Source organism: Nelumbo nucifera, chromosome 2 (assembly GCF_055504915.1).
Source record: "Nelumbo nucifera cultivar China Antique chromosome 2, China Antique-T2T, whole genome shotgun sequence".
Lineage (NCBI taxonomy): Eukaryota > Viridiplantae > Streptophyta > Magnoliopsida > Proteales > Nelumbonaceae > Nelumbo > Nelumbo nucifera.
Genome location: NC_142650.1, coordinates 24,381,457 through 24,406,998, shown reverse-complemented (window position 1 = coordinate 24,406,998; position 25,542 = coordinate 24,381,457). Strand labels below are relative to the sequence as shown.

General features: G+C 41.6%; 1 protein-coding gene across 4 annotated transcripts in view; it reads left to right on the top strand.

Annotated features, from left to right (window-relative positions):
- Positions 1–2,602: 2,602 nt before the first annotated feature.
- Positions 2,603–25,542, top strand: part of LOC104595276 (sodium/pyruvate cotransporter BASS2, chloroplastic-like) — a 51,723-nt gene continuing 28,783 nt past the window's right edge. Inside the window, exons 1-6 of one of the 4 annotated variants that reach the window (XM_010255947.3) lie at positions 2,603–3,105; positions 3,298–3,406; positions 3,597–3,720; positions 3,864–3,905; positions 4,038–4,151; positions 4,276–4,338. In XM_010255947.3, coding sequence (XP_010254249.1) covers positions 2,985–3,105; positions 3,298–3,406; positions 3,597–3,720; positions 3,864–3,905; positions 4,038–4,151; positions 4,276–4,338 — 573 coding nt within the window. In that variant the 5' untranslated portion in view covers positions 2,603–2,984. Of the gene's footprint in view, positions 3,106–3,294; positions 3,407–3,596; positions 3,721–3,863; positions 3,906–4,037; positions 4,152–4,275; positions 4,339–25,542 lie in introns of all 4 variants that reach the window. The other 3 variants (XM_010255946.3, XM_088897332.1, XM_010255948.3) reach the window with 3 other exon arrangements.

Genomic DNA, 25,542 nt, shown 5'->3' with positions numbered 1-25,542 from the left:
AGATGTATTACAAAAGAAAAGAAAACCTTGTCTCTTATTTGAGAGTTGCAATAGCAAAAGCTTAGGGTTTGCTGGAATGAACAATGAAGAAAGAAAAACTTGGTATTTGAAAATTTCAAGTGTTTAACTTGTGTATTGATTTTAAGCTATATTAGTGGTAGAATCATCAATAATTCACCCTCATGAGGGTTGGATTGAAATAATCCAGCTAGGTTCACCAATCTCAGCCCCTTAGAGGTTTGTACTTGTATGTATTAACCAAGAAACAGAACATTTGAATTTCTTGAGAATTAATTTTCAACTAAACAAAAAGAAAGCAAAAGAGAAGTTCAATTTTAAGTGTAACAAATTGCAGAGATAGGATCATTGCTGAAACTTGTTGGGTGGAAGAGCGAAGGAATGCCCAAAAGATAATTAACTAACCCCCATCCACTCATCACCTGTCAATTGTCGTTAGAATCCGTATCAAACAATAGACCAGACAATCAATTTGAGAAGCTCAAATCATGAAAAGGGTATGGATCCCTCTCTTATATTTGCTATTAAGGTTTAAAATATCCATACACTCCAATATATTGATAATGACCATCTGATGTTTTAATTACATGTGTTCCTTTTTTTAGTCTTTTTTTTTTCCAAAAAGTAATTAATAAAGGTCAGCTGTTTTAGACCTGCTTATCCCCTGAAATTGATCTAAACCTCAAAAGCCCGTATCAAAATTGTGAACCTTGCTTATTATTAGTAATTAGTGATTCTTCTTCCTTCCGGCCGCGGGTTTATAAGTCTCGATGGTCGCAGAACAACCAGTCAGACCAAACAGTCGGTCTGGCCGGCCGTCTGGGTCCAACTGTCCAAGAACACAGCTTTGGGTGGAGGATTGAATATTTTAGAGGAATTAAGACTCTATAACCTGCACAATTGAATCAATAGTTCCAATGGCACAATGCCTTAGAGTTCGTAACTGTATCAAGTATGATATCCTTTTGTCCTTAAAAAGGACGATATCTTCGTTTTTCTACAAGAAGATTCGTACAAATGGAGAAATTGAAGGACATAGATGAAGTGATGAACGGATGCATTTGTCTTCTAACTTAACTTATATGGTGTTTGGAAATGTGGGCATTTTTTGGAACCGATTTTCAAGAAAAAACGTCTATGTTTTCAAGATCCGTTTTTCACAAAAAAACGCTTCTGCCACATAGGCAGTGAGCAACACTATGCTATTTGGTAAGGTGATTTTCATCACCGTTTTTCATGTATGTGCTGACAGGTAAGCACCACATAGGATACATATCAGTCAACCGTTGGGGGAAACGGCTCACCGTTGGTGAGGTCCCAATTTTTTAATAATCGGCTTAACCAAACAATGAGATACATGGGCATTTGTTGAAACGCCTATGTGGATCCGACATGGCACCATTTTTTTGAAAAACGGCCACAGTTCCAAACATCCCCTAGTAAGCAAAGTTCAGTTCCCAGGCCAATCATTCTAGTTTCTAACCCAATTCACTATTCTAATTAATTAAATTGAACAAAATCTATGGTGTATTCTATACAAATATACAAAGTTTGGAGAGAAAGGATGCATTCAACCATAAATTCCATGTGCCCACCAACACCATGGCAGTTGGAAAAAAGGGTGCAACTTAAGTGGGCCAAACCCTAGCTTTTTGTACATGTTGGGCTTGAATTCTCAACCTCTAGGGTTGGGCCTGGATTCTCAAACTCGGGTTTGATCCAGTTCCTGTTTGCTTTTGGGCTGAGGCCTTTGAATACCTAACTCAAATTGAGCGTCTCCAACTTTCTACTAAGACATATTCTTTTCCTATCCTGTTATAACTTATAAAACCATACTAAAGAATAGGGAAATTATCTAAAACCTCTCTTCTCTTCCCTCAATTGATATTTTTTCATTTGTTACACCACTTATTTTTGTTTAATTATTCATCATTAATAAATGCATCATGTGTTGACTCATTTGACTTATTTCTGAGTTGGTTTTAAATTTTGTATTTTATCTTTATCATTAATAAATTAATTTTTGTTTAATATGATAAACATATAATATTAAAGGTATGCTCTAAAATATTTTATATTTTATATTTTATTGTTTAATTATATAACATAATAATTTAGGTGATTGAACCATTGATCCACCATATAGAGAGAACAAAAAATGGTTTATAAAAAAAATCATATTAATTAAAAATTAGTGGTTCAAATTACATTTTTTTGAAAGGAAAGCAACCATATTGAGTCAAGAAAACGTTTTGAGAAAATGTATAATAATGCATGTGAGCCATTTCTGTAATGATTTCTATCGGACAGAAGGTAGTTATGTGATAAAGGTAGCAGGATTTTTGGAAGTACATAATAAATGTGAGGAAAGTTTGTACAGTAGGTGAAAGAATCTAATAAAAGATTAATTAGGGGTAAAACATAAATTTAATTAGGGGAAATTTAAATTTATTTTTACGCCTAAAAAATTTCAGTGAAGTGACAAGTGAGTGAAGATTTTAGAACAGCTGATAAAAGATTAAGCCTTTCAGAAAATAAATAAAAAATCCAACATAAGGAGAGGACTCGTGCCATTAACGTATTCAATGATTCATTGTACCATTTGCAATTGCAAATAACAATTTACGGCTCTGAAGATTCCAACCTGAGTCAAGATCAATGGCACTTAATCGGGATTCCTGGAGCTCAGTAACGACACAACAAAGAGACTTTTCAGTTTTCACAGTCAAGTGTGTGATCGTGACCTGGCATGAGCTAATCTGTGTGGTTCATCGGTCTCCACGGCTGATGAACCATCCACAACAACAATTTTGGAGCCAATCATTGTCTCTCTCCGTCTCCTGCCCTCTTCGCTTAGTCACAGCAAAGCCATGATTTCTTATTCCCAATGAACAAGAAGAACCCATCATCTATTTGATCATCTTCACCATCATTATTTGTTCTGGTTAAGGTTGCTCTCTTTTATCATGGCTTCTTCAATGGGTTCCATGTCTAGATTTGTTCTGAAAGATACTAAACTAAAGATACCAAGTGGTCTTCACAGACGAACCTCTTGTTCTTCTGTCAACGGACTTCAAACCCATTTGAGTATGTGCATTTATTCTTACTTTTATATGTAATGTCTGTTTAGTTGACTTTGCAATTACGCCTGCGATGTTGGGTTTTACTTATTTGAGTATATACTGTGATCTAGATTGTTTGAGAGTACTATGATAGATTCTTATACGATCTGCTGTTCTTCTCTTTTTCATGCTCTTCCCGTCTTCAATTTTTTAGTAGACTTGAGAAGCGGCTCAGTATCCAATAACGGAACTCAGATTGTTCTAAACATTGTTGGGAGTCCTATTGTTGCTTCCTCGTCCCCTTCCTTAATTGCTCATGCTTCACGGTATGCTTCAATATGGATTGATTGACATGCTTTCGATTGTTTTCTGTTCTTATACCAAAACTCGGTACTTGTGTGTGACCACATTATTAGATCTTTGTTCACTGAAACTGGAAATTATGTTTTTGTGCTTTGGCATAATGTTTAATGACCATCGCATTCCACTAATAATTTGCTTTGTGTTATCCGGCAGAAGCAATCAAGTACTATGCAGAGCAGCAGAAAATGTATCTGGAGAGGTTCCTAGTAGCACTCCCAGTGGAATGAGCAAATATGAGAGAATAATTGAAACATTAACAACTCTTTTTCCTGTGTGGGTATGTTTCGTACTAGCATTTCTTATAAATTCTTGGATGGAATTCAACTCCTCCCTTCTCATTTACCAGTTAAATTTTCAGTTTTCATTTAAAAAATTGTTTGGTGAAGACAAGTTTTCTCATTATTCATTTCTTTTTGACAGGTCATATTGGGCACAATTATTGGTATATATAAGCCAGCTGCGGTAATGTCATCAATCTGACTTTTCCAACTACATCAATGAATCTAGATTTTCATCTAATTGAAACATTGAATGAATTTTGTGAGTCCAAAACTCAAATTGCTTAAATACTTAATCTCCTGGGTCCTCCTGCAGGTCACTTGGTTGGAAACAGACCTTTTCACTGTAGGTTTGGGTTTCCTCATGCTTTCGATGGGATTGACCTTGACATTTGAGGATTTCAGACGGTGTCTGCGCAATCCATGGACTGTAAGAATCTAACCTCTTTGTGGATCCTTTGAAGTATCCCCAGCACTAAGCTAATGCCTGTTGCTATATTGCTAATTCCTTTTCATTTAACCCATTCAAAACTAGTTAACTCTTCTGTTTGCAGGTGGGTGTAGGATTTTTGGCTCAGTACTTTATTAAACCCATGTTAGGTTTCATCATTGCAATGGTATGTCTTTACCAGTGATGTTAGTATCTCATACTTTTACCCCACTTACTGATATTGAATCCTGTCACAAATTGATTTTTTTTTGGGCTTTTCATTTAGACAGAAGGCATTCAATTTGATGCCCAAATTCTAGTATGTACCTTCCAGGTGTTAATGTTCGATTATGTCTGTTTTCTATCATTCTTGGTTGGAATGTAATCCAAGGGAATTATAATTTGCTCTTCCATACCTTTGCAATACCTGGACTTTTATGAGGTCCCAATCAATTGAGAACTTATCCAAAAGATATTAAATGTTGAAAATGATAGAAGTAGGCTTTTCATTACCAACTTTGGTATTTTTGTAGTAGAAAATGCTTCTTCAGAGCTTTACACATCTCAGTAGATCATTTCTTTATTATTCTTATGTTTGAATTCAGGCTTCCTTTCTTTAGTACCATTTTCATTTAAAGAGACCTATTAAGTTTGTATAAGTTTATTCTACTGGAGGATGCTTTCTTATCAAAATTTTGTCACCCTACCATGTTAATCCAAAGGATTTCCTCCTCCATTTACTACCTAGCAGTCTAGCACTGTGCACAAATCATTTAATTTCAGGTTTTATTTTGGATATAAGTTGGGAATCATGAAAAGCAAGAGAACATGAGAATATGTACATTACACACAATATATGGGAAACAAGCTTCACCCACTACCGAAAAATTATAATACAGAATGGAGCTGTCATTGCAAGGGAAAACCCTCTCTACTCTTTAGTGCACATCTCTGCATTATCAATACCATCCACTGCCTAATTCAGTTCTCTACAAATTGATCTTATCTGAACTTTCATGATAGCCAAGATATACTGAATTTCATTAATTAGGTGAACTAGACTTCAAGGCCCACTTCCCACATTTTGGCAGCTCTGCCAAATTCCCTTCAATTCAAAATGAAGAAATATGATACCACATGGCAATTCAAATTTCTATTAGAAGGGTTGTGAGTTCTGCTTTTATGGAGTCTGGATCTCCTATGGGATGACTAGTTGCCAAAAAAAAAGTGCTCCATCAGCCCTTAAGAAAGATCATTCAAATCCCAGTTGGTCATAGTTCCCTTTAAAGCTTCTATAGAATTGAAATTTACTCTCTGTTCAGGGGTGCTGGATGTGGTAGCTATGTTAGATTTCCTAGGCAGGCCACCAGGAGATAATTGAAGGATTTCAGTTAGATTCCTTCTCAAATCAGCATATGAAATGCCTTCAAAATTGCCTTGTTGCCAGCATCCATGATCTAAGAAGAAAAAAAGAACTCAGCCTCTTAAAGCAATATAAAATGCCTCTACATTATCAAAAGTGTGCCTATTTCTTTCTTCCCCCAGACTATATTATGTGTTTCCATTATATTTTCCCTTTAAATAAGTCTATACCCTATAAAATAGCTTCACATATCTGTGATGCTGCTTGGGCCACCTATTTGTAATATCCCACACTTTCACCAAGTCCAAAAAGAAGTCTACTTACTATGCAATCAAGAAGTAAACATGTGGTTGGTTTCCCATCCCAAAGGCACATCATGCATGCATGGGGAATGTGTAGTATCCAATACTTTTCCCTTGTTGCAGGTCCCTGGTGTTAATCTTTCCATGAATAGGTTCCCACATTAAAAAGGAAACTCTAGGTGGAACAGTTGAGACACAGAATCTTTTCTCTAGGAATTTTATAGATTTTATTTTCTTTCATACCTCTCATTCTGTGCTTCTGGTGTTTTTAATGTTGTTTTATCACAGAAACAACCGGAACTTCTGACCTTTCATACCAGAGGGAGTGTGCCATGGATTTAATCAGACCAGCAGACCTAACTAATGAGAAATATGTTGATACAACCATGGAGCTTAATGTGAAATATTCTAAGGATGGTGGTAATTTGTTGATGAGTGCTACTCTTTATTGTCAGCTTGTTGGGAGCCTTATCTATCTCGCACTCTCACTATAACTCACCCAAACATCTCTTATGTTGTCCAAGTTGTGAGTCAATTTGTATCAACTCTATGTTGATCTCACCTCTCTACAGTTTACAAGATCATTCATCACCTATGACCCAGGTGATTATTTTTCCCCTGTTCAACACCCCTTTAGCTTTCAAGTCTATGCTAATGCCAATTGGACAAGATGCCTTGATACTTATTGCCATGCTACAAGCTGATGTATTGTCCTTGGTTGCTCTCTAATTTCTTGGAAGCGTAAGAAGCTGCATACTGTTTCTAAATTCTAATCAAAAGCTGAATACAGTGTCATGTCATCAACTTGCGGTGAAATTATTTAGCTCAGGCTACTGTTTACTGACCTCAACATTTCATTTACCTTTTTGATTGCTTTGTATCCTGATAATATGTGTTCCATCAAGATCACTTCAAACTGGGTTTTCTATGAGTACACCAAACACATTGAAGTGAACTGCCACTTTATATGTAATTAAGTCCTTGTTGGGGTTATTACTTTCCTCAAATAGCTATAGGCTTCCAACTTGCATATATCTTTACTAAAGCTATGACCAATGTTGCATGAACACAAACATGAGAGTCAGAATCTGATGTGTGTCCAAGAGTTGACTCAACAAGAAAATATGGATTTGTGAACAATGGAAAATTGCATGCTATTAAATAGCTTTTTCCAAATTCTAAAATTATATACTTAAAATAAAAGGGGTCTAAATGTTGCCTTTGTTAGTAAGTAACATTAAATATGAAAAATAGCAATCATCTTGTACATTAGCTGTTCATTTTTTTTTTTTTCAAATAAGCTAGGGAATAAAAAGGAAATGTTATGTAGAAGCATTCCTCAAGAATCCACAGTGTCAGAAGCTGACGTGTCCAACACAAACACATCACCCATTTAGAAGAGTCCATGCAGCACTGGCTGTAACACACTGATGCCATGGTTTTCTTATTGGAAAACTGATGTTGTCACATCAGTGAGAGAAGACCCAACCAACTCTTCAAACCTTCTCTACCTGTTCTCTGTTTAGATCTTTTAAAACTATTATAAAGAGCTCAAACTCCCAAGAAGTTCTATAGCTTCCTTGTTTCAAATAGGAGATCTTTTTCTGCCCCCCCCCCCCCCCCTCAATTCTCAGCCACATGATGCAGCAATAAATAGAAATCTACAAGTGCCTGCTTCTTTGCCATTTTTTTATTGGAAACAGTGGCTTTCATTAAAAATAGTAATTAACCATCATATTACACTGTCAACCACTCAGAAAATGAGTGTTGACTGCAATCAAGTTCGAAAGTTACAATACAGCCCAAAAAGTTCTCCCTGAAGGCCCCCCTGCTTTGCCAAACTATCAGCCACAGAGTTGGCTGACCTCCTTACCCATTTGAAAATTACCCCAGCCTCCCTTGCTAAGCAAAGTATTTCCCTTATTTGTTGTCTAAAAGTCCATACACCCAGAATTTTTGTTTGCACCCATCCTATAACAGTTTAGAATCTCCCTCTACCTCAATGTTTTGAAATCCCCATTGCTTGGCCAATCCCAAGCCTTGTAGTAGAACCATAATTTCAGCTCTCAGAGAGTCAGTCTTCCACACCTATGAGACCAGAATATAGTGCCATCAGTCTACCCTCCCCATGCCTGAAGACTCCCCCAGCTCCAGAGGGTCCTGGATTACCAAAGGAACTTCTGTCAAAGTTTAATTTTCTACCCCTTGGAAGATTCCGTTGTTCCTTTCCTCCAAAGGATGGCTGCTCTTGTTTCCCTTCACATCACTTTACCCCTTTTCTTTGATAGTGTGAAGAAACTTGGGTCAAAAAGGCTTACCACATCCGGGGGAGGGGTCCACCTACAACCAAATAGGAAAGAAAACCAAGTCCACACAAAAGAAGCAAACGGACAAGATAGTAAAATGTGTAATTGTGTCACCATTTCCCAAGCATGAGGAGAGAGGCAGTGATTTGGCCTCCTTTTTTTGTAATTTATCCATAGTATTGATATTCTGGAGCACCACCGTCCAGCAAAGGCTCTTATTTTGGGGGGTACAGGATTACACCAAACATCGCTTGTAGGGAAGGAAACTACCGAGTGTGAGGATTGAAGGAGGGCAGAGTAAAAGGAATCACAGGTAAAAGAGCCAGAAGGGGACACTGACCAAAACCTTGTGTCCTGACAAGAAGGGTCCAAGAAAGCACTACTAAGAAGGGAAATGAGATCATCTACTAGGCCCATTTCAGGTTCCCTTAACCCTCTCCTTAATCCCAGATCCCAGGAGTTTTTATTAGCATGCACAGAAGAAATCACTCTCCCTTTGTCGAGGGATAGGGAACAATGGACTCAAAGAAATAAATACTAGAATAAGAGCCAAAAGGTTGAGGAAACCAGATTGATGTGATTTCCATGTCTGATAAGATATTCTATTAATCTCTGGCATGTCACATTACCATGTTGATCACATTTACAGATGAGCAAATCAAAGTTTGATAGGCTCACTATCTCAGGGCATCTTGGTCTGACTTAAGATATAGACTCTACTGTGGATGCTATCAATTTGTGGTCCATAAGGGATGGGGGGATTTTTATCTCATACTTCATGTTAGATAGCATAGTTTTTCCTAGTATCAATTATCAAACCAATTATCTGGTTATATTCCTTAACACGTTGCACTATCCTGGTAACTCAATTTATTTTATCATCTTATTTTATTGAGATGGTCATTCTGTTTTTTACCCCTTTTCCTTTCCTTCTTTTAAGTGGAAAACAGAGCACTAAACAGAATAGCTTAGTTTTGCTTACTATCAAACTAATTGTTCAATTGATAATGGACTGAGGATGATGTAAGGGTTAAATTAACCTGTAGTATGCATTAATTTTTTTTATTCTCCCCATGTAATCTTAAAAAAAAAGAAAAAAAATCAATTGTGTGTTAGTTTCCCTCTGAAAGTGGCATTTTTTGGTAACTCAAATTTTATCTTTTCTTGTGTTCATGATATGGTACTCTTTTTATTTCTTTCCTTTTCTTTTGGTGGTGGGAAGTGCATTAGGCCATCTGCTTTTTTTTTCCTTTTGAAAAAAAAGCTAATATATGATTGTATTAATAATGAAAATGTACAAGGTCCTCTTTACAGAGAATCTCTGTACATATAAACAACCCAACTAAGGACCCCCCACAAAAATTGACAGCCCAAAAAGAAGAGGATGCACAATATCCTCTATGTTAGCGTAGGGGTATTTCTGTCTTTATACCTTGATTGATGTTGCTGATCTGTAATGTTGTGTTGAAACATGTGCTCTTAACTTAAGTAAGGGCACATAGGTCTTTTCAGTCATGTTTTAATAATAATATAAATACTTACTGGCCGACTGGGAGAAGCCAAGTTGACTCTTTCAGTTCGAACCAGAATTCTCTCTTCTCTCTTTCTCTCTTTCTCTCTTTCTCTCTTTCTCTCTTTCTCTCTTTCTTTATCACTTTTTCTTCTTCTACATAACTGAACTCAGTCAGGCCGAACTCTAAGGCAGACCTGAATTATAACATGGTATCAGAACCAGGTTAAATCTGCCTAGATTTCTGCTTGCCTAGGGTTCATTCTCTGCGCACCCTATCTAGGGTTTTCCTCTTTTTTTCTGCGTTCGATTGGAGATAAGGGAAAGGGCTGAAAGGAGTGATTGCCCTCTTCCCTTGGGGGTCTCTATGCCTCCAGTCAGGTCGTATGTGGTCGGTTGCTGTGATTTCTGAGATCGCCCTCCCTAGTAGAGGAAGAATAGAGGGCCGAACTGTGTGGGCAGTGGCTGTTGTGTGTGGCTGTTGTGTGTGGACTTCTCTCCTGCTCGCATGGGTGTTACTTCAGCGATAAGGTAAGAGATTTCAGTGCATGATATCTGTTATGGATTAAATAGGAGGTGTGTTTCAAACCAGCATAAACCCTAGCACTTACTGGCCAAAGTGGCAATGGTGGGTCTACTCATAACGTGGTGGTGGTCGTACTGGGAGCAGAGATTCAGGGGGAGCCCGTGGTAGAGGACATAGCTCAGGCCCGAGGAAGTGCACTCATTGTGGTATGGATGGACATACCATCAACTATTGTTATGATCTACATGGTCCTCCCTCAACCTGGGCCAATCATGCCGCGACCGGTGACTCAAGTTCCAGCTTTAGACAGGAGAATCATTCATCTGACCAGTTGCCTCCTACATCCACAGATGGTCCCATGAAGGAGATGGTGAGTGTTCCCCGTGATGAATATGAGAGGTTTATCCAATCACAGCAGAACACGACGACTTTTGCTCACTCAGGTATGGCTTGTCTGGCATCTACACCCAATCCCTGGATCATTGACTCTGGAGACTCCGATCACATGACTGGAACTCCAAGTGTGTTTTCCTCCTTATCTCATTGCTCAACATCACAATCTGTCACCCTTGCTAATGGTTCCACATCCTCAATTTGTGGTGTTGGTAATGTTGACCTAGATCCTGTATCCCTCTCATCAGTTCTGTATGTTCCTAAATTGCCTTTTAACCTTATGTCCGTTAGTAAGCTGACCAAATCACTTAACTGCTCCATTACCTTTTATCCTTCTATGTGTGTCTTTCAGGATCTCAAGACGGGGATGAAGATTGGTGGAGGGCATGAAGCAGGTGGACTGTATTATCTTGACGGTAGTGGTGGTAGAACTTCAACAGCTCTTCAGTCATCTCTTTCTCCTCTCCAGTGGCACTGCCGATTTGGTCATCCGTCGCTCAAAGTCTTGAAGTCCTTGGTTCCGTCCTTGAGTCAGCTTTCTGTTTTGGATTGTGAGTCGTGTCAGTTTGGGAAACACCATCGTGTTCCCTTTAGTTCTAGGGTTGATAACCGTGTGTCAAGTCCTTTTTCTTTAGTTCATTCAGATGTTTGGGGTCCTTATAAAGTAATGTCATATAATGGATACAAATATTTTGTCATTTTTGTGGATGATTTTTCAAGGATGACGTGGCTCTATTTAATGAAAGAAAGAAGTGAATTGTTTACCATTTTTCAAAAATTTTATGCTGAAATTCGTAACCAATTTGGTACCCACATCAAAGTTTTTCGTTCTGATAATGGCCGCGAATATTTATCCTCATCATTTCAGGAATACCTGAACCAACACGGCATTATACATCAGACCTCGTGTACCTACACTCCACAACAAAACGGGGTGGCTGAGAGAAAGAATCGCCATCTCCTTAAAACAGCAAGATCCCTAATGCATCACATGCATGTTCCCAAACCTTTTTGGAGTGATGCAGTGCTTACCTCTTGTTTTCTGATTAATTGGATGCCCACGTTCATCCCTGATGGACAGTCTCCGTTTCAGGTCTTGTTTCCCACTTTGTCTCCGTTCCCTCTTACGCCGAGAGTTTTTGGGTGTGTCTGTTTTGTCCATAATCTGGGTCCCGGGAACGACAAGTTTGATGCCCGTTCTCTCAAGTGCATCTTCCTTGGCTATTCTCGGACCCAGAAAGGGTATAGGTGTTACCATCCTGGTTCTCGACGGTCCTTTGTGTGTGCTGATGTCAGTTTCTTTGAGTCTACTCCGTTCTTTTTGGGGTCTGGTAATGCTTCTTCCTCCTCATCACCTCCTCCTCTTCCACTTCCCGTTGTCGATCCTCCTCCCTTTGTTCCAGTCGTGACCACATCCTTGCCTCCGGTGCCACCACCTGTTGAACGCCTACCTATCCGTCATGTGTATACACATCGCCCACGTGCACCAGCTACTACTTCTCCGGCTACATCTCCATCGACGGATCCGGCACCATACCCCCACTTAGCATCTGAGATTGATCTACCCATTGCTTTGCGGAAAGGTAAACATACTTGCACCCTTCATCCCATTTCTAATTATGTTTCTCTTACTCACCTTTCCGCTTCCCATCGCCAGTTTGTTACCTTGTTATCATCAGTTATTGTTCCTAAAGATGTCCAGGAAGCCCTTGCCTCTCCAGGGTGGTGCTGTTCCATGGAAGAAGAACTCTCAGCCCTTCATCATAATCATACTTGGGACCTCACTGCTCTTCCTCCTGGGAAGCAAGCTGTTGGTTGTAAGTGGGTTTATACGGTTAAGTATCTGCCTGATGGTAGTGTTGAACGCCTGAAAGCGTGATTAGTTGCAAAAGGGTACTCACAAACCTATGGCATTGACTACACAGAGACCTTCTCACCGGTTGCTAAGATAGGGTCAGTTCGTGTTGTGATCTCTCTTGCAGCCATGTATGAGTGGCCACTATATCAGCTTGATATCAAGAATGCCTTTTTGCATGGTGACTTACTCGAGGAGGTCTACATGGAGCAACCTCCAGGGTTTGTTGCTCAGGGGGAGGATGGTAAGGTGTGCAGACTAAGGAAGGCTATATATGGGCTTAAACAGTCTCCTCGAGCATGGTTTGGTAGGTTCAGTGAGGTGGTAAAGAAGTTTGGCATGAAACAGTGCAAAGTTGACCATTCTGTATTTAGTCATGACTCTCCGGGAGGAAAAATACTGTTGGTGGTGCATGTAGATGATATTGTTATTACTGGGAATGATAACATTGGTATTGACAGGCTGAAGACTTATCTGCAGGATCACTTTCAGACAAAGGATCTAGGTAAACTGAAATACTTCTTGGGGATAGAGGTAGCGAGATCCAAGTATGGGATTAACCTGTGCCAGAGGAAGTATGTGCTTGATTTGCTGGAAGAAACAGGCTTGTTGGGTGCCAAACCAGCTGAAACACCCACGGACACAAATACCAAGCTAAGCAGTGATATGGGTGAAGTGTTTGAAGACCCTGGCAGATACCGACGACTTGTGGGCAAACTGAACTACCTAACCATTGCTAGACCAGACATCTCATTTGCAGTTAGTGTGGTAAGCCAGTTCATGCAAAAACCTCTGATTCCTCATTGGAATGCGGTTCTGAGAATTGTGAAGTATCTAAAAGGGGCCCCGGGTCGCGGTCTGATATACAAGAGTGGGGGAAAACTTGAAATAGAAGGGTATTCTGATGCTGATGCCAGTTCTATGTCTGATAGGCGGTCTACTACAGGCTATTGCACGTTTCTAGGACGTAACCTGGTGACATGGAAAAGTAAGAAGCAGACGGTTGTGGCAAGAAGCAGTGCAGAAGCAGAATATAGGGCTATGGCGCACACCGCTTGTGAATTAGTGTGGCTAAGGAACCTTCTACAGGAAGTAGGGTACAACATTAACACTCCAAGCACATTGAGGTTGACTGTCACTTTGTGAGGGAGAAGGTGCTGAATGGAGAGCTAGATGTTAGAATGTTAGAGTGATGTTCGGCTGATAAGAGTTCTTATTAGCCCATTCTTATGTTTAACTTATCTTGTAACTGGGCTTGTGTTAATGGGCCTAATCCTGTTTAATGATTTAAGTCATCTGGGTGTCCCATCACTAATCAGGGGCATCCCAGTAATTTCTTGTACCTTGTACTATATTCATCTATAAATAAAGGACTGGTCGACTGGCTAGTACAGTTCGACATTCTCTTCAGTTCTGTGGTTCTCTTCTCTTCCTTGCTACTTCGAGTATAGCTCTTCAGATTACATGGTATCAGAGCATTAGCTCCTTCCTGGTTTCAGCAGGCGCACTCTCTTCTCTTGCTGTCTTTTCATCTTCTCTCTTCCTTTTTCTAGGTTGCTGTAGTGAAGACCTAGGAGTGTAAGAGAGTAAAACAAGTTTGAACCTAGGGTTTCTCTTGGTTGTAGGACTCAAGGGAAGTAAGACCCAGAAGTAGATGTCCTACTAGATTATCTCCAGCAAATAGTAGCTATTGGGCTACTAAGAGAGGTCTGTATAGGACAGACCTAGTTGAGGACTGATTTCAACAGTCCTAGCACTAGCCGAAAGGGAGAGAGCTTCCTCTACAGTTGCAGCTTTGTGCTCCAGCAAGACTTGCGCAGAACAAGTGGTAAAGACTTAGCCTTCTCTACAGTTGCAGCTTCGTGCCCCAGCAAGACTTGGGTAGAACTGTGGTAACTTCAGTTACAAATTTTCTTCAGGTCGGTTATCAGTCCTACTTTGTGAACTTCAGTTACTGCACTGCACAGTTACTTCAGGTCGCAGAACAAGCCCTAACTGAAGTAACTTCAGTTACTAGCACTGTGAACTGGTTCAGTTACAGCCCCTTACTTGCTACTTCGGCCAGTCCTAAACAGCACTGCACAGTACCCGAACTGTGAACACTTCTACCAGCACTGTGAACACTGTGACCACCTACAACACTGTGAACAACTCTTGGACTGAAGTCAGGATGTCCTCACTATCCGGTGAAGTTTCCTCTAGAGATAACAGACCTGTTACAAGGTCCTCAAACCTGGAAAACCCTAATCTACACAGCTTGCAGATTACAAGTGTGCTGCTAGATGAGTATAACTTCAGAGAGTGGTCTGTCTCAGCAATGCTGTTCATTACCTCTCGTGAGCTCACAGGCTATTTGAATGGAGACAAGAAACAACTAGAAATTGGCAGTCCTGAATACCCCGTGTGGCGCAAGGAAAATGCCACAGTCATGTCTTGGTTGCTGGCCTCTATGACTCCTAGGGTGGCTAGAACTGTTCATCACTTCCCCACAGCTGCTAAAATTTGGGAGAAATTATCTAAGACATATGGCCAAAAAAAGAACAATGCTAGAATCTACAGGCTGAACCAAGACATTGCAGCCCTAAGGCAAGGAGACATGTCCGTGGCAACCTACTTTGCAACACTGGAAGGCCTCTGGGAAGAGCTTGACCACCATTTGATTTTGGATTGGGAAAATGCTAATGATAAGGGGAGGCATGATAAGCAGATTGATGAGGGCAGAGCCTTCAAGTTTCTGGCGGGTCTTGACCCTGTATATGAAGGTATAAGGTCACAGATTCTAGGGAGAGATGAATTATCTGAGCTTCACCATGTCTACTACCTGGTGAGGAATGAAGAAGTAAGGAGAAAGGAGATGCAAGTTGACTCCCAGACACAGTCAACAGAACTACCTGGAGAACATTCAGCCTTAGTCTCCACTAAGGGGAATAGATTTTCAGACAAGAAGTCCCTCAAGTGTACACATTGTGGTGGTGAGAAACACACAAAGGAGAAATGTTGGGTCTTGTACCCTCATCTGAAGCCAGCTGCTCTGAGAAAGGACAAAAGTCAACATAAGGGCCACACAGCAAGTGGGAATCTTGCCACCAACAACAGTAGTGACAACTCACAGAGTATTCAGACAGTGTCATCTTCCACCGCAAGGCAGGCTGCCGACTCCTCTAGACCAAGTACTTCGGGCTTCACAGCTAGTGAGGTAGAGGTTCTCAGCCAGGCATTAGCCCGTCTGAAGAACAATTCTTTAGCTTTCACCTCTCTTGCCAAATCAGGTACAACCTCTTCATTTAGTGCATCTAGTTCCATTAATTCTACCTCTTGGGTGATTGATTCCGGAGCCACTGACCATATGACACATATGTCCTCCTTATTCTCTACATATCATTTGTTGTCTGGCCAGGATAAGATGAGAGTAGCTGATGGGCCCCTCTCCACCATCTCTGGAAAGGGGGTGGTTGACCTAAGCAAGGATCTCTCTCTTAAATCAGTCCTACATGTTCCTAGTCTTACCTCAAATCTGTTGTCTGTTTCAAAGCTTATGAAAAACTTAAACTGCAGTATAACTTTCTTTCCTTCTCATTGTGTCTTCCAGGACAGATTGACGAGGAGAACGATTGGGAGTGGTCATGAGTATGGGGGCCTCTACTATTTTGATGAAGGTGTCAGCTCAGCCTTGCAAGCTTCTACTACTAGTCCGGAAAGTGTGGAGTCAATAGCTAGGCTGCACTTGTGGCATGCTAGGCTAGGTCATTTGTCCTTTTCTTCCTTAGCAATGTTGTTTCCCGAATTATGTAAGGGCATTCCGAGTCAGAGTTTAATTTGTGATGTGTGTCAAATGTCAAAACAATGTAGATCAATGTATCCAATTTCTAGTAATGAAATTCAAGCCCCTTTTGATTTTGTTCATTCCGATGTTTGGGGTCCTTCACCCATTGTTTCCATTGATGGCTTTCGTTACTTTATCAGTTTTATTGACCATTATTCTCAGTGCACTTGGATTTATCTGTTGAAAGGACGTGAAGAAGTTCCCCGGATAACTATGATGTTTTGCAAGATTGTTGAAACACAATTTGATAAAAAGATCAAGCAATTCCATTCAGACAATGCAGCTGAATACTTTGAAAGATCCCTGAACTCATTCATGGAAGATGCAGGCATGTTACACCAATCATCATGTGCTTACACCCCTCAGCAAAATGGGGTCGCTGAGCGCAAGAACAGGCATCTATTGGAGACAGCTCGAGCCCTTCTTTTCCAGCACAATGTGCCCAAGCAATATTGGTCTCAAGCTGTTCTCACTGCATCATACCTGATAAATCGGATGCCATCTAAGGTACTGGGTATGAAGACCCCTTTCTCTGTTTTGTGTCCCACTCTTCCAGAATTTCCTCTTCCCCCGCGGGTTTTTGGTTGTACATGCTTCATACATGTGAAGGATCCAAAGAAGACCAAACTGGATCACAAAGGGAATATTTTTGGGGTACTCACCTACGCAGAAGGGGTATAAGTGTTATGATCCTGTCTCCAAGAAAAAATGTCACCAGGGATGTAGTCTTTTTTGAGTCTCAACCCTATTTCTAGTCTTCTCAAAATCCTCTTCAGGGGGAGAGTAGTGGGTTGGAAGAGGATTCTCATTCTCCCTTCTTTTTTGTTCCCATTTCATCACCTTCCACTACTACTAGCTGTAACATTCCGGGTCAACCTAGTGAGACTTTCACTGTGCCAGTTGCTTCTCCAGATTCGGCTGGTGCTTCTGAAGGTTCCAGTAAACAAGAGAAAGAGATACTTACATACAGTAGAAGGAAGAAGGCCCCTCAACCTCATGATTGCAACCAGTTGAACTCAGATCAATCTGTCTCTGCAATCCAAGGTAATTCTGACTCACTCAATTCAGATTTGGATCTTCCTATTGCTCTCCGTAAGCCTATTCGTTCTTGTACCACTCGGCATCCCATAGCCGATTATGTTTCTTACTCACACTTATCCCCTGCCTATCATTCCTTTGTGTCTACTCTTTCCTCTGTATGTGTCCCTTCCAGGTATTCAGAGGTAGCATCTGATCCAAGGTGGAAAGAAGCCATGAATGAGGAGATGAAAGCCCTAATGAACGCAAGGACATGGGAATTGGTGGACCTGCCAGAGGGGAAAGGCACTGTTGGGTGCAAGTGGGTGTTCACAGTAAAGCACAGGGAAGATGGGTCAATTGAGAGGTACAAGGCCAGACTTGTGGCAAAGGGATTTACACAAAAGGAAGGAATTGACTACAAGGAAACCTTTGCCCCAGTAGCAAAGCTCAACACAATCAGGGTTCTACTGTCACTAGCAGCAAAATTCTCTTGGGAACTTCATCAGCTGGATGTGAAGAATGCCTTCCTAAATGGTGATCTTCATGAAGAGGTAGGTATTCATGGAACCCCCACCTGGATATGATGTTGGAAAGAAGGTATGTAAACTAAGGAAAGCATTATATGGTTTGAAGCAATCTCCCCGGGCATGGTTTGAGAGACTTTGTTTGGCCATGAAGAAAGTAGGGTACAATCAGAGCAATGCAGATCATACATTGTTTACAAGGAGACAGGATGACAAACTTACAACACTCATTGTGTATGTGGATGATATGGTGATTACTGGAAATGATGTGAAAGAGATGAAGAGGCTGAAGGAGTTCTTAGCTTCAGAATTTGAGATCAAAGACCTGGGAAATCTGAGATACTTTCTTGGAATTGAAGTTGCTAGATCAAGAGAAGGAATCTACATATGTCAAAGAAAGTATGTGCTAGATCTCCTAGAGGAAACAGGCATGATGGGGTGCAGGCCAGCAGACACTCCAATAGAACCAAGCCATGGATTACAAGAATCAATGGGTGAGGAATACTGTGATAAGGAAAGGTACCAAAAGTTGGTCGGAAAACTGATATACTTATCCCTTACTCGGCCAGACATTGCCTATGCAGTGCATGTTGTCAGTCAATTCATGCACTCACTAAAGACCCCTCATATGAGAGCAGTGGAAAGAATCCTCAGATACTTGAAGACTTGCCTAGGGAAAGGAATTCTATTCAGAAAAAACAGCAGACTTGAAATTGAAGCCTACACTGATGCTGATTGGGCTGGATTTGTTGGAGACAGAAAATCAACCTCAGGTTACTGTACATTCTTGGGAGGAAACCTAGTCACATGGCACAGTAAGAAGCATAATGTTGTGGCTAGATCAAGTGCAGAAGCAGAATACCGGGCTATGGCACACGGGGTTGCTGAACTCTTATGGCTCAAGACTCTCCTTAATGAGCTTGGTATCAAGACTGAGGGTCCTCTCAAGCTGTATTGTGATAATAAAGCTACTATCAACATTGCCAACAATCCTGTGCAGCATGACAGGACAAAACATATTGAAATTGATCGACACTTTGTCAGAGAGAGAATTATTTCAAGAGAACTCTGTGTGCCTTATACTCCATCAGAGATGCAGATTGCAGATGTATTAACTAAAGGGCTGGCATCAACGAAGTTCAGGGACATACTTGGCAAGCTAAACATGATTGATATCCATGCTTAGCTTGAGGGGGAGTGTTAGAATGTTAGAGTGATGTTCGGCTGATAAGAGTTCTTATTAGCCCATTCTTATGTTTAACTTATCTTGTAACTGGGCTTGTGTTAATGGGCCTAATCCTATTTAATGATTTAAGTCATCTGGGTGTCCCATCACTAATCAGGGGCATCCCAGTAATTTCTTGTACCTTGTACTATATTCATCTATAAATAAAGGACTGGTCGACTGGCTAGTACAGTTCGACATTCTCTTCAGTTCTGTGGTTCTCTTCTCTTCCTTGCTACTTCGAGTATAGCTCTTCAGATTACACTAGACACTACACATGTTAATACAGGAAATCAGTGGGCTGACTTATTTACAAAAGGCTTGAGTCGGGGAAGAGTGGACTACATATGTAACAAGCTGGGAGTATATGATATATACTCACCAGCTTGAGGGGGAGTGTTAGCGTAGGGGTATTTCTGTCTTTATACCTTGATTGATGTTGCTGATCTGTAATGTTGTGTTGAAACATGTGCTCTTAACTTAAGTAAGGGCACATAAGTCTTTTCAGTCATGTTTTAATAATAATATAAATACTTACTGGCCGACTGGGAGAAGCCAAGTTGACTCTTTCAGTTCGAATCAGAATTCTCTCTTCTCTCTTTCTCTCTTTCTTTATCACTTTTTCTTCTTCTACATAACTGAACTCAGTCAGGCCGAACTCTAAGGCAGACCTGAATTATAACACTCTAAATAAGCTAAGAATTGGCATTCAACTTCTAAAGTGGAGGGCTTGGCAGTGGCAAAGAGAGGTCTTTGCCAAGGAGACCCCTTATCTCCCTTTTTCTTTATATAGTACTGGAGGCTCTGAGCAGACTCATTAGTCGTGTAGTTTCAGGAGGTTATCTAGAAGGCTTTAAAGTGACGGATGATAGTGATCCAATCACACTCCAGTTTTCTGATGATTCTTTAATCTTTTCAAGGCCAAGTTGTTGTGATCTGTTGTTCTTAAGGTGTCTCCTCATCTGTTTTGAAGCTGCATCTAGTTTGAAAATAAATCTCCAGAAATCTGCTCTTATCCCTGTTGAGGAGGTCCCCCAATTGAATGAGTTGGCAGCTCTTTTGGGTGGTGGAGTGAGTTCCCTTCCTTCAAAAGTTGTGGACCTTCCCTTGGGAACGCATTGTAAAGCAAAAGAAATTTGCTACCTAGTTATTGATAGAACAAAATTCAAGCTGCCTGGTTGGAAGAAGATTTACCTTTCAAAGGGGGAAGGATCACTCTAATCAATAGTGTCCTTTCAAATCTGCCCATTTATTTCATGTCTTTGCTTAGGGCACCGAGTACTATGTTAAGCTGCATTGAGAAACAAAGGAGGGACTTCCTTTGGGATGGCACAGAAGATCATAAAAAGCTACATTTTGTGGCTTGATCAGAGGTTTGTAAACCAAAACAGCAAGGGGGTTTAGGCATAAAGCCTCTCAAATAAGTAATAGTGCTTTACTTGCCAAGTGGCTGAAGATTTGCTACAGAGGGTGATGTGCTCTGGAAAAATGTAATTAAAAACAAGTATGGGGAAGCTAGTTGCGGATGGGAATCTGGCCCAGCTTCAGAACCATATGGAGCTAGCTCATGGAAGGGCATCTTACAAATCAGGGAGGTGTTTTTCAGTTGTATCTCTTTCAAACCTGGTTCAGAGAAAGAATTTTGTTTTGGAAAGACAGGTGATGTGGTACCAAACCCCTTTGCTTGGGCTTCCCATCAATTTTTGCTTTGGCTCAGGATAAGGAGGCCCCGGGCATGTGATTACTTTGAGGTTATCTACAACCAAGAGTAGTGTGGGTCCTGAGACTAAGAAGAGAGGTAAATGACTGGGATCTGGATTCATTGGCTGTCTTGTTTCAAAGTGTTGAAGTTTGACCTGCCATAGAATTCTGTCTTGTTCGTTGACTGTAGAGTAAAGTAGACAGCAAGAAGTAGGAGAGGAAAGAAGAAAAGAGAGAAGAGAGCAAAGAGAGAAAGGCTGGTTCGAATTAGGGAAAAAAGTTAATCCCTTGATTCGGCCAGACCTATTATTATATTATTGACTTATTGAAAAAGACTTGAGTGCCCTTCTTTAAGTAAGAGGCACTCGAACTAACATAACAGTACACATCAGCATTCTCAACAAGTACAAAGACTGAAATACCCCTTCACTAACACCACTAACACTCCCCCTCAAGCTGGTGAGTATATATCATATAATCCCAGCTTGTTACATATGTAGTCCACTCTCCCCCGACTCAAGCCTTTTGTAAACAAGTCTGCCCACTGGTTTCCCGTACTAACATATGCAGTTTCTATCACCCCATTCAGCACCTTCTCTCTCACAAAATGACAGTCAACTTCGATGTGCTTGGTTCTTTCATGAAACACTGGATTGGAAGAGATATGAACCGCTGCCTGATTGTCACAGTAGAGCTTCATTGGAGTACTGATGTCATATCCTATCTCCTGTAGAAGGTTCCTCAGCCACACTAGTTCACAAGCAGTATGTGCCATGGCCCTATATTCCGCTTCTGCACTGCTTCTTGCCACAACTGTTTGCTTCTTACTTTTCCATGTTACCAGGTTACCCCCCAGAAAGGTGCAATAGCCTGTGGTAGATCGTCTATCAGACATAGAACCTGCCCAATCAGCATCGGTGTATCCTTCTACTACCAGTTTTCCACCACTTCTGTACAGCAAACCACGACCAGGAGCTCCTTTCAGATACCTCACAATCCTTAGCACTGCATTCCAATGTGGGACCAAAGGTTTCTGCATGAACTGACTCACCACACTAACCGCAAATGAAATATCTGGCCGAGTAATGGTTAGATAGTTTAGTTTGCCTACAAGTCGTCGGTATCTGCCAGGCTCTTCAAACACTTCACCTATATCACTGCTCAGCCTCGTATTTGTTTCCATAGGTGTCTCAGCCGGTTTAGTACCCAACAATCCTGTTTCTTCCAGTAAATCAAGCACATATTTCCTCTGGCACAAATTAATGCCATGCTTAGATCTTGCTACCTCTATGCCCAAAAAGTATTTCAACTTGCCAAGGTCCTTTGTCTGAAAGTGTTCCTGTAGGAATGCCTTCAATCTGTCAATGCCCATTTTATCATTCCCAGTCACAACGATATCATCCACATACACCACCAATATTATTTTACCTGCCGAAGAGTCAAGACTGAAGACAGAGTGATCAACTTGGCACTGTTTCAGACCAAACTTCTTGACCACCTCACTGAACCTACCAAACCATGCTCGAGGGGACTGTTTAAGTCCATAAATAGCCTTCTTAAGTCTACATACCTTACCATCCTCCCCCTGAGCAACAAACCCAGGTGGTTGCTCCATGTAGACCTCCTCGAGCAAATCCCCATGCAAAAAGGCATTTTTTGATATCGAGCTGATGGAGAGGCCAACCAGACATAGCTGCAAGGGAGATGACGACACGAACTGATCCTATCTTAGCAACCGGGGAGAACGTCTCCGTGTAGTCAATGCCATAGGTTTGGGAGTACCCTTTGGCAACCAGCCGCGCCTTCAGGCGCTCAACACGACCATCTGGCAAGTACTTAACACTATACACCCACTTACAACCGACAGCCTGCTTCCCAGGAGGAAGAGCGGTGAGATCCCAAGTGTGATTATGATGCAAAGCAGAGAGCTCTTCTTCCATAGCACGGCACCACTCTGGAGAGGTAAGGGCTTCCTGGACATCCTTAGGAACAACCACGGAGGATAACAAAGATATGAACTGGCGATGGGGAACGGAGAGGTGGGTAAGTGAAACAAAATTGGAAATAGGGTGAAGGGTGCAAGTACGCTTACCTTTCCGTAAGGCAATAGGAAGATCTAGGTCGGAGGCTGGTGTCGAAGCTGGAGCTGGATCTGTCGACGGTGATGAAGCTGGAGGAGCTGCAGCCGGTACACGTGGGCGATGTGTATACACGTGACGGATGGGTGGACGGTCAACCAATGGTGGCACCGGAGGCAAGGACGTAGGCATGACTGGAACCAAAGGAGGTGGATCAGCCACAGGAAGAGGAAGAGGAGGTGGTGATGTGGGGGAAGCAGCAGCACCGGACCCCACGAAGAACGGAGTAGACTCAAAGAATGTAACATCAGCACATACCAAGGAACGACGAGAACTAGGATGATAACACTTGTACCCTTTCTGAGTTCGGGAATAACCAAGGAAGATACACTTCAGGGAACGTGCATCTAACTTGTCAGTCCCGGGACTCAGATTATGAACGAAGCAGACACACCCAAATACCCGAGGAGAAAGCGGAAACGGAGACATGTTGGGGAATAAGACACTAAAAGGAGAACGACCATCAAGGATAGACGTGGGCATCCGATTAATTAAGAAACAAGAGGTGAGCATTGCATCGCTCCAAAAAGTTTTGGGAACATTCATGTGGTGCATGAGGGAGCGTGCCGTTTCTACAAGATGGCGGTTCTTTCTCTCAGCAACCCCATTTTGTTGCGGAGTATAGGTACATGAAGTTTGGTGTATAATCCCATGGTGGTCCAAGTATTCTCGAAAAGATGAGGACAAGTATTCACGACCATTATCAGAACGGAAAATTTTGATGTGAACACCAAATTGATTGCGGATCTCAGCATAAAATTTCTGGAAGATGGAAAATAATTCACTTCTTTCTTTCATTAAATAGAGCCACGTCATTCTTGAACAGTCATCAACAAAAATAACAAAATATCGGTATCCATTATATGACATCACTTTATAAGGACCCCAAACATCTGAATGAATTAAAGAAAAAAGACTCGACACACGGTTATCGACCCTAGAACGAAAGGGAACACGATGGTGTTTCCCAAATTGACAAGACTCACAATCTAAAACAGAAAGTTGACTCAATGAAGGGACTAAGGACTGCAACACTTTCAGCGAAGGATGACCAAATCTACAGTGCCACTGGAGAGGAGAAATGGATGACTGAAGAGCCGTTGACGTTCGTCCACCACCATCAAGATAATACAGTCCACCGGCTTCATGCCCTCCACCAATCTTCATCCCCGTCTTGAGATCCTGAAAAACACACATAGAAGGGTAAAAAGTGATGGAGCACTTAAGTGACTTGGTCAGCTTACTAACAGACATAAGATTAAATGGAAGCTTAGGTACATATAAAACAGAGGATAGGGATACAGGGTCTAGGTCAACATTACCAACACCACAGATAGATGACGTGGAGCCATTAGCAAGGGTAACAGATTGTGATGTTGAGCAATGAGTGAGAGATGAAAACACACCTGGAGTTCCCGTCATGTGATCGGAGGCTCCAGAGTCAATAATCCAGGGGTTGGGTGTGGATGCCAAACAAGCCATACCTGAGTGTGCAAAGGAAGCTGTGTTCTGCTGCGACTTGGATTGAACAAACCTCTCATACTCATCACGAGGAACACTCACCATCTCCTTGCCTGGACCATCTGAGGGAGTAGAAGGCATCGGGTCAGCTGACCGTTTCTCCTGTGTAGGGCTGAAACTGGTGTCACTAGTCATGGCATGGTTGGCCCACGTCGAGGGAGGACCATGTAAGTCATAGCAGTAGTTAATGGTATGTCCATCCAAACCACAGTGAGTACACTTCCGTGGACCCGAGCCACGTCCTCTACCACGAGCTCCCCCTGAATCTCTGCCTCCAGTACGACCACCACCACGGATGTGTGTAGATCCACCACTACCACTCCTGCCAGGCTGGGTTCCTCGAGTCCCACTTCTGCCACCTCGGCCTCTTGACACTGCAAATGCTGATTTATCGGAGACATTAGAGTCCATAGATCCAATGGAAGCCCTCCGAAGACGAGCAAACACCTCCTCTAAAGATGGAAGAGCAGATCCCCCTAGTATCTGGGCTCGTACTGGTTCATACTCAGACTTCAGCCCCACCAGAAACCGTGTTACATCAAGCTGCTCTCGCTGTTGCTGTTGAACTTTGACATCTGAAGTGAGAGGATGATAGACATTTAACTCATTACGGATATTCCTCACATTGGCATAGTACTCCTCAAGGCTCTGATTTCCCTGTTGCAGATTGAAGTATTCCTGATACAGTTGATATACCCTAGTGGTATTATCCTGACCTGAATACAGTTTCTTGGCATGATCCCACACCTCTTTGGCTGTGTCAAGAAACATGAAGTTCACACTGATTTTGGGTTCCATACTGTTCCACAACCATGTAATGATCTGTGCATCTTCCTGTTCCCAGTCTTCATACTCCTGAGAATTAGCGGGGGGTTTCTCCTCTCTTATATGCTTCACTTTCTTCTTCGCCTTCAGAAAAACCTCTACAGACTTGGCCCAAGGGACATAATTCTCTCCATTCAGTTTAATGGAGGTCATTTGGACATTCAGGTAGTCAGTAGATATCATGACACTAGGTTTACTATCACTGTTATCTGCCATTGCCGAACTCCCTTAATTCTGAGCACTGAATTAGGAGCACTACACACTGCACACTACACACAGACACTTCATCGAAATCTGCACACTGATTTCAACAGCTGAGAACTGCAACACCACAAACCCTACTCACCGAAGTCTGTACA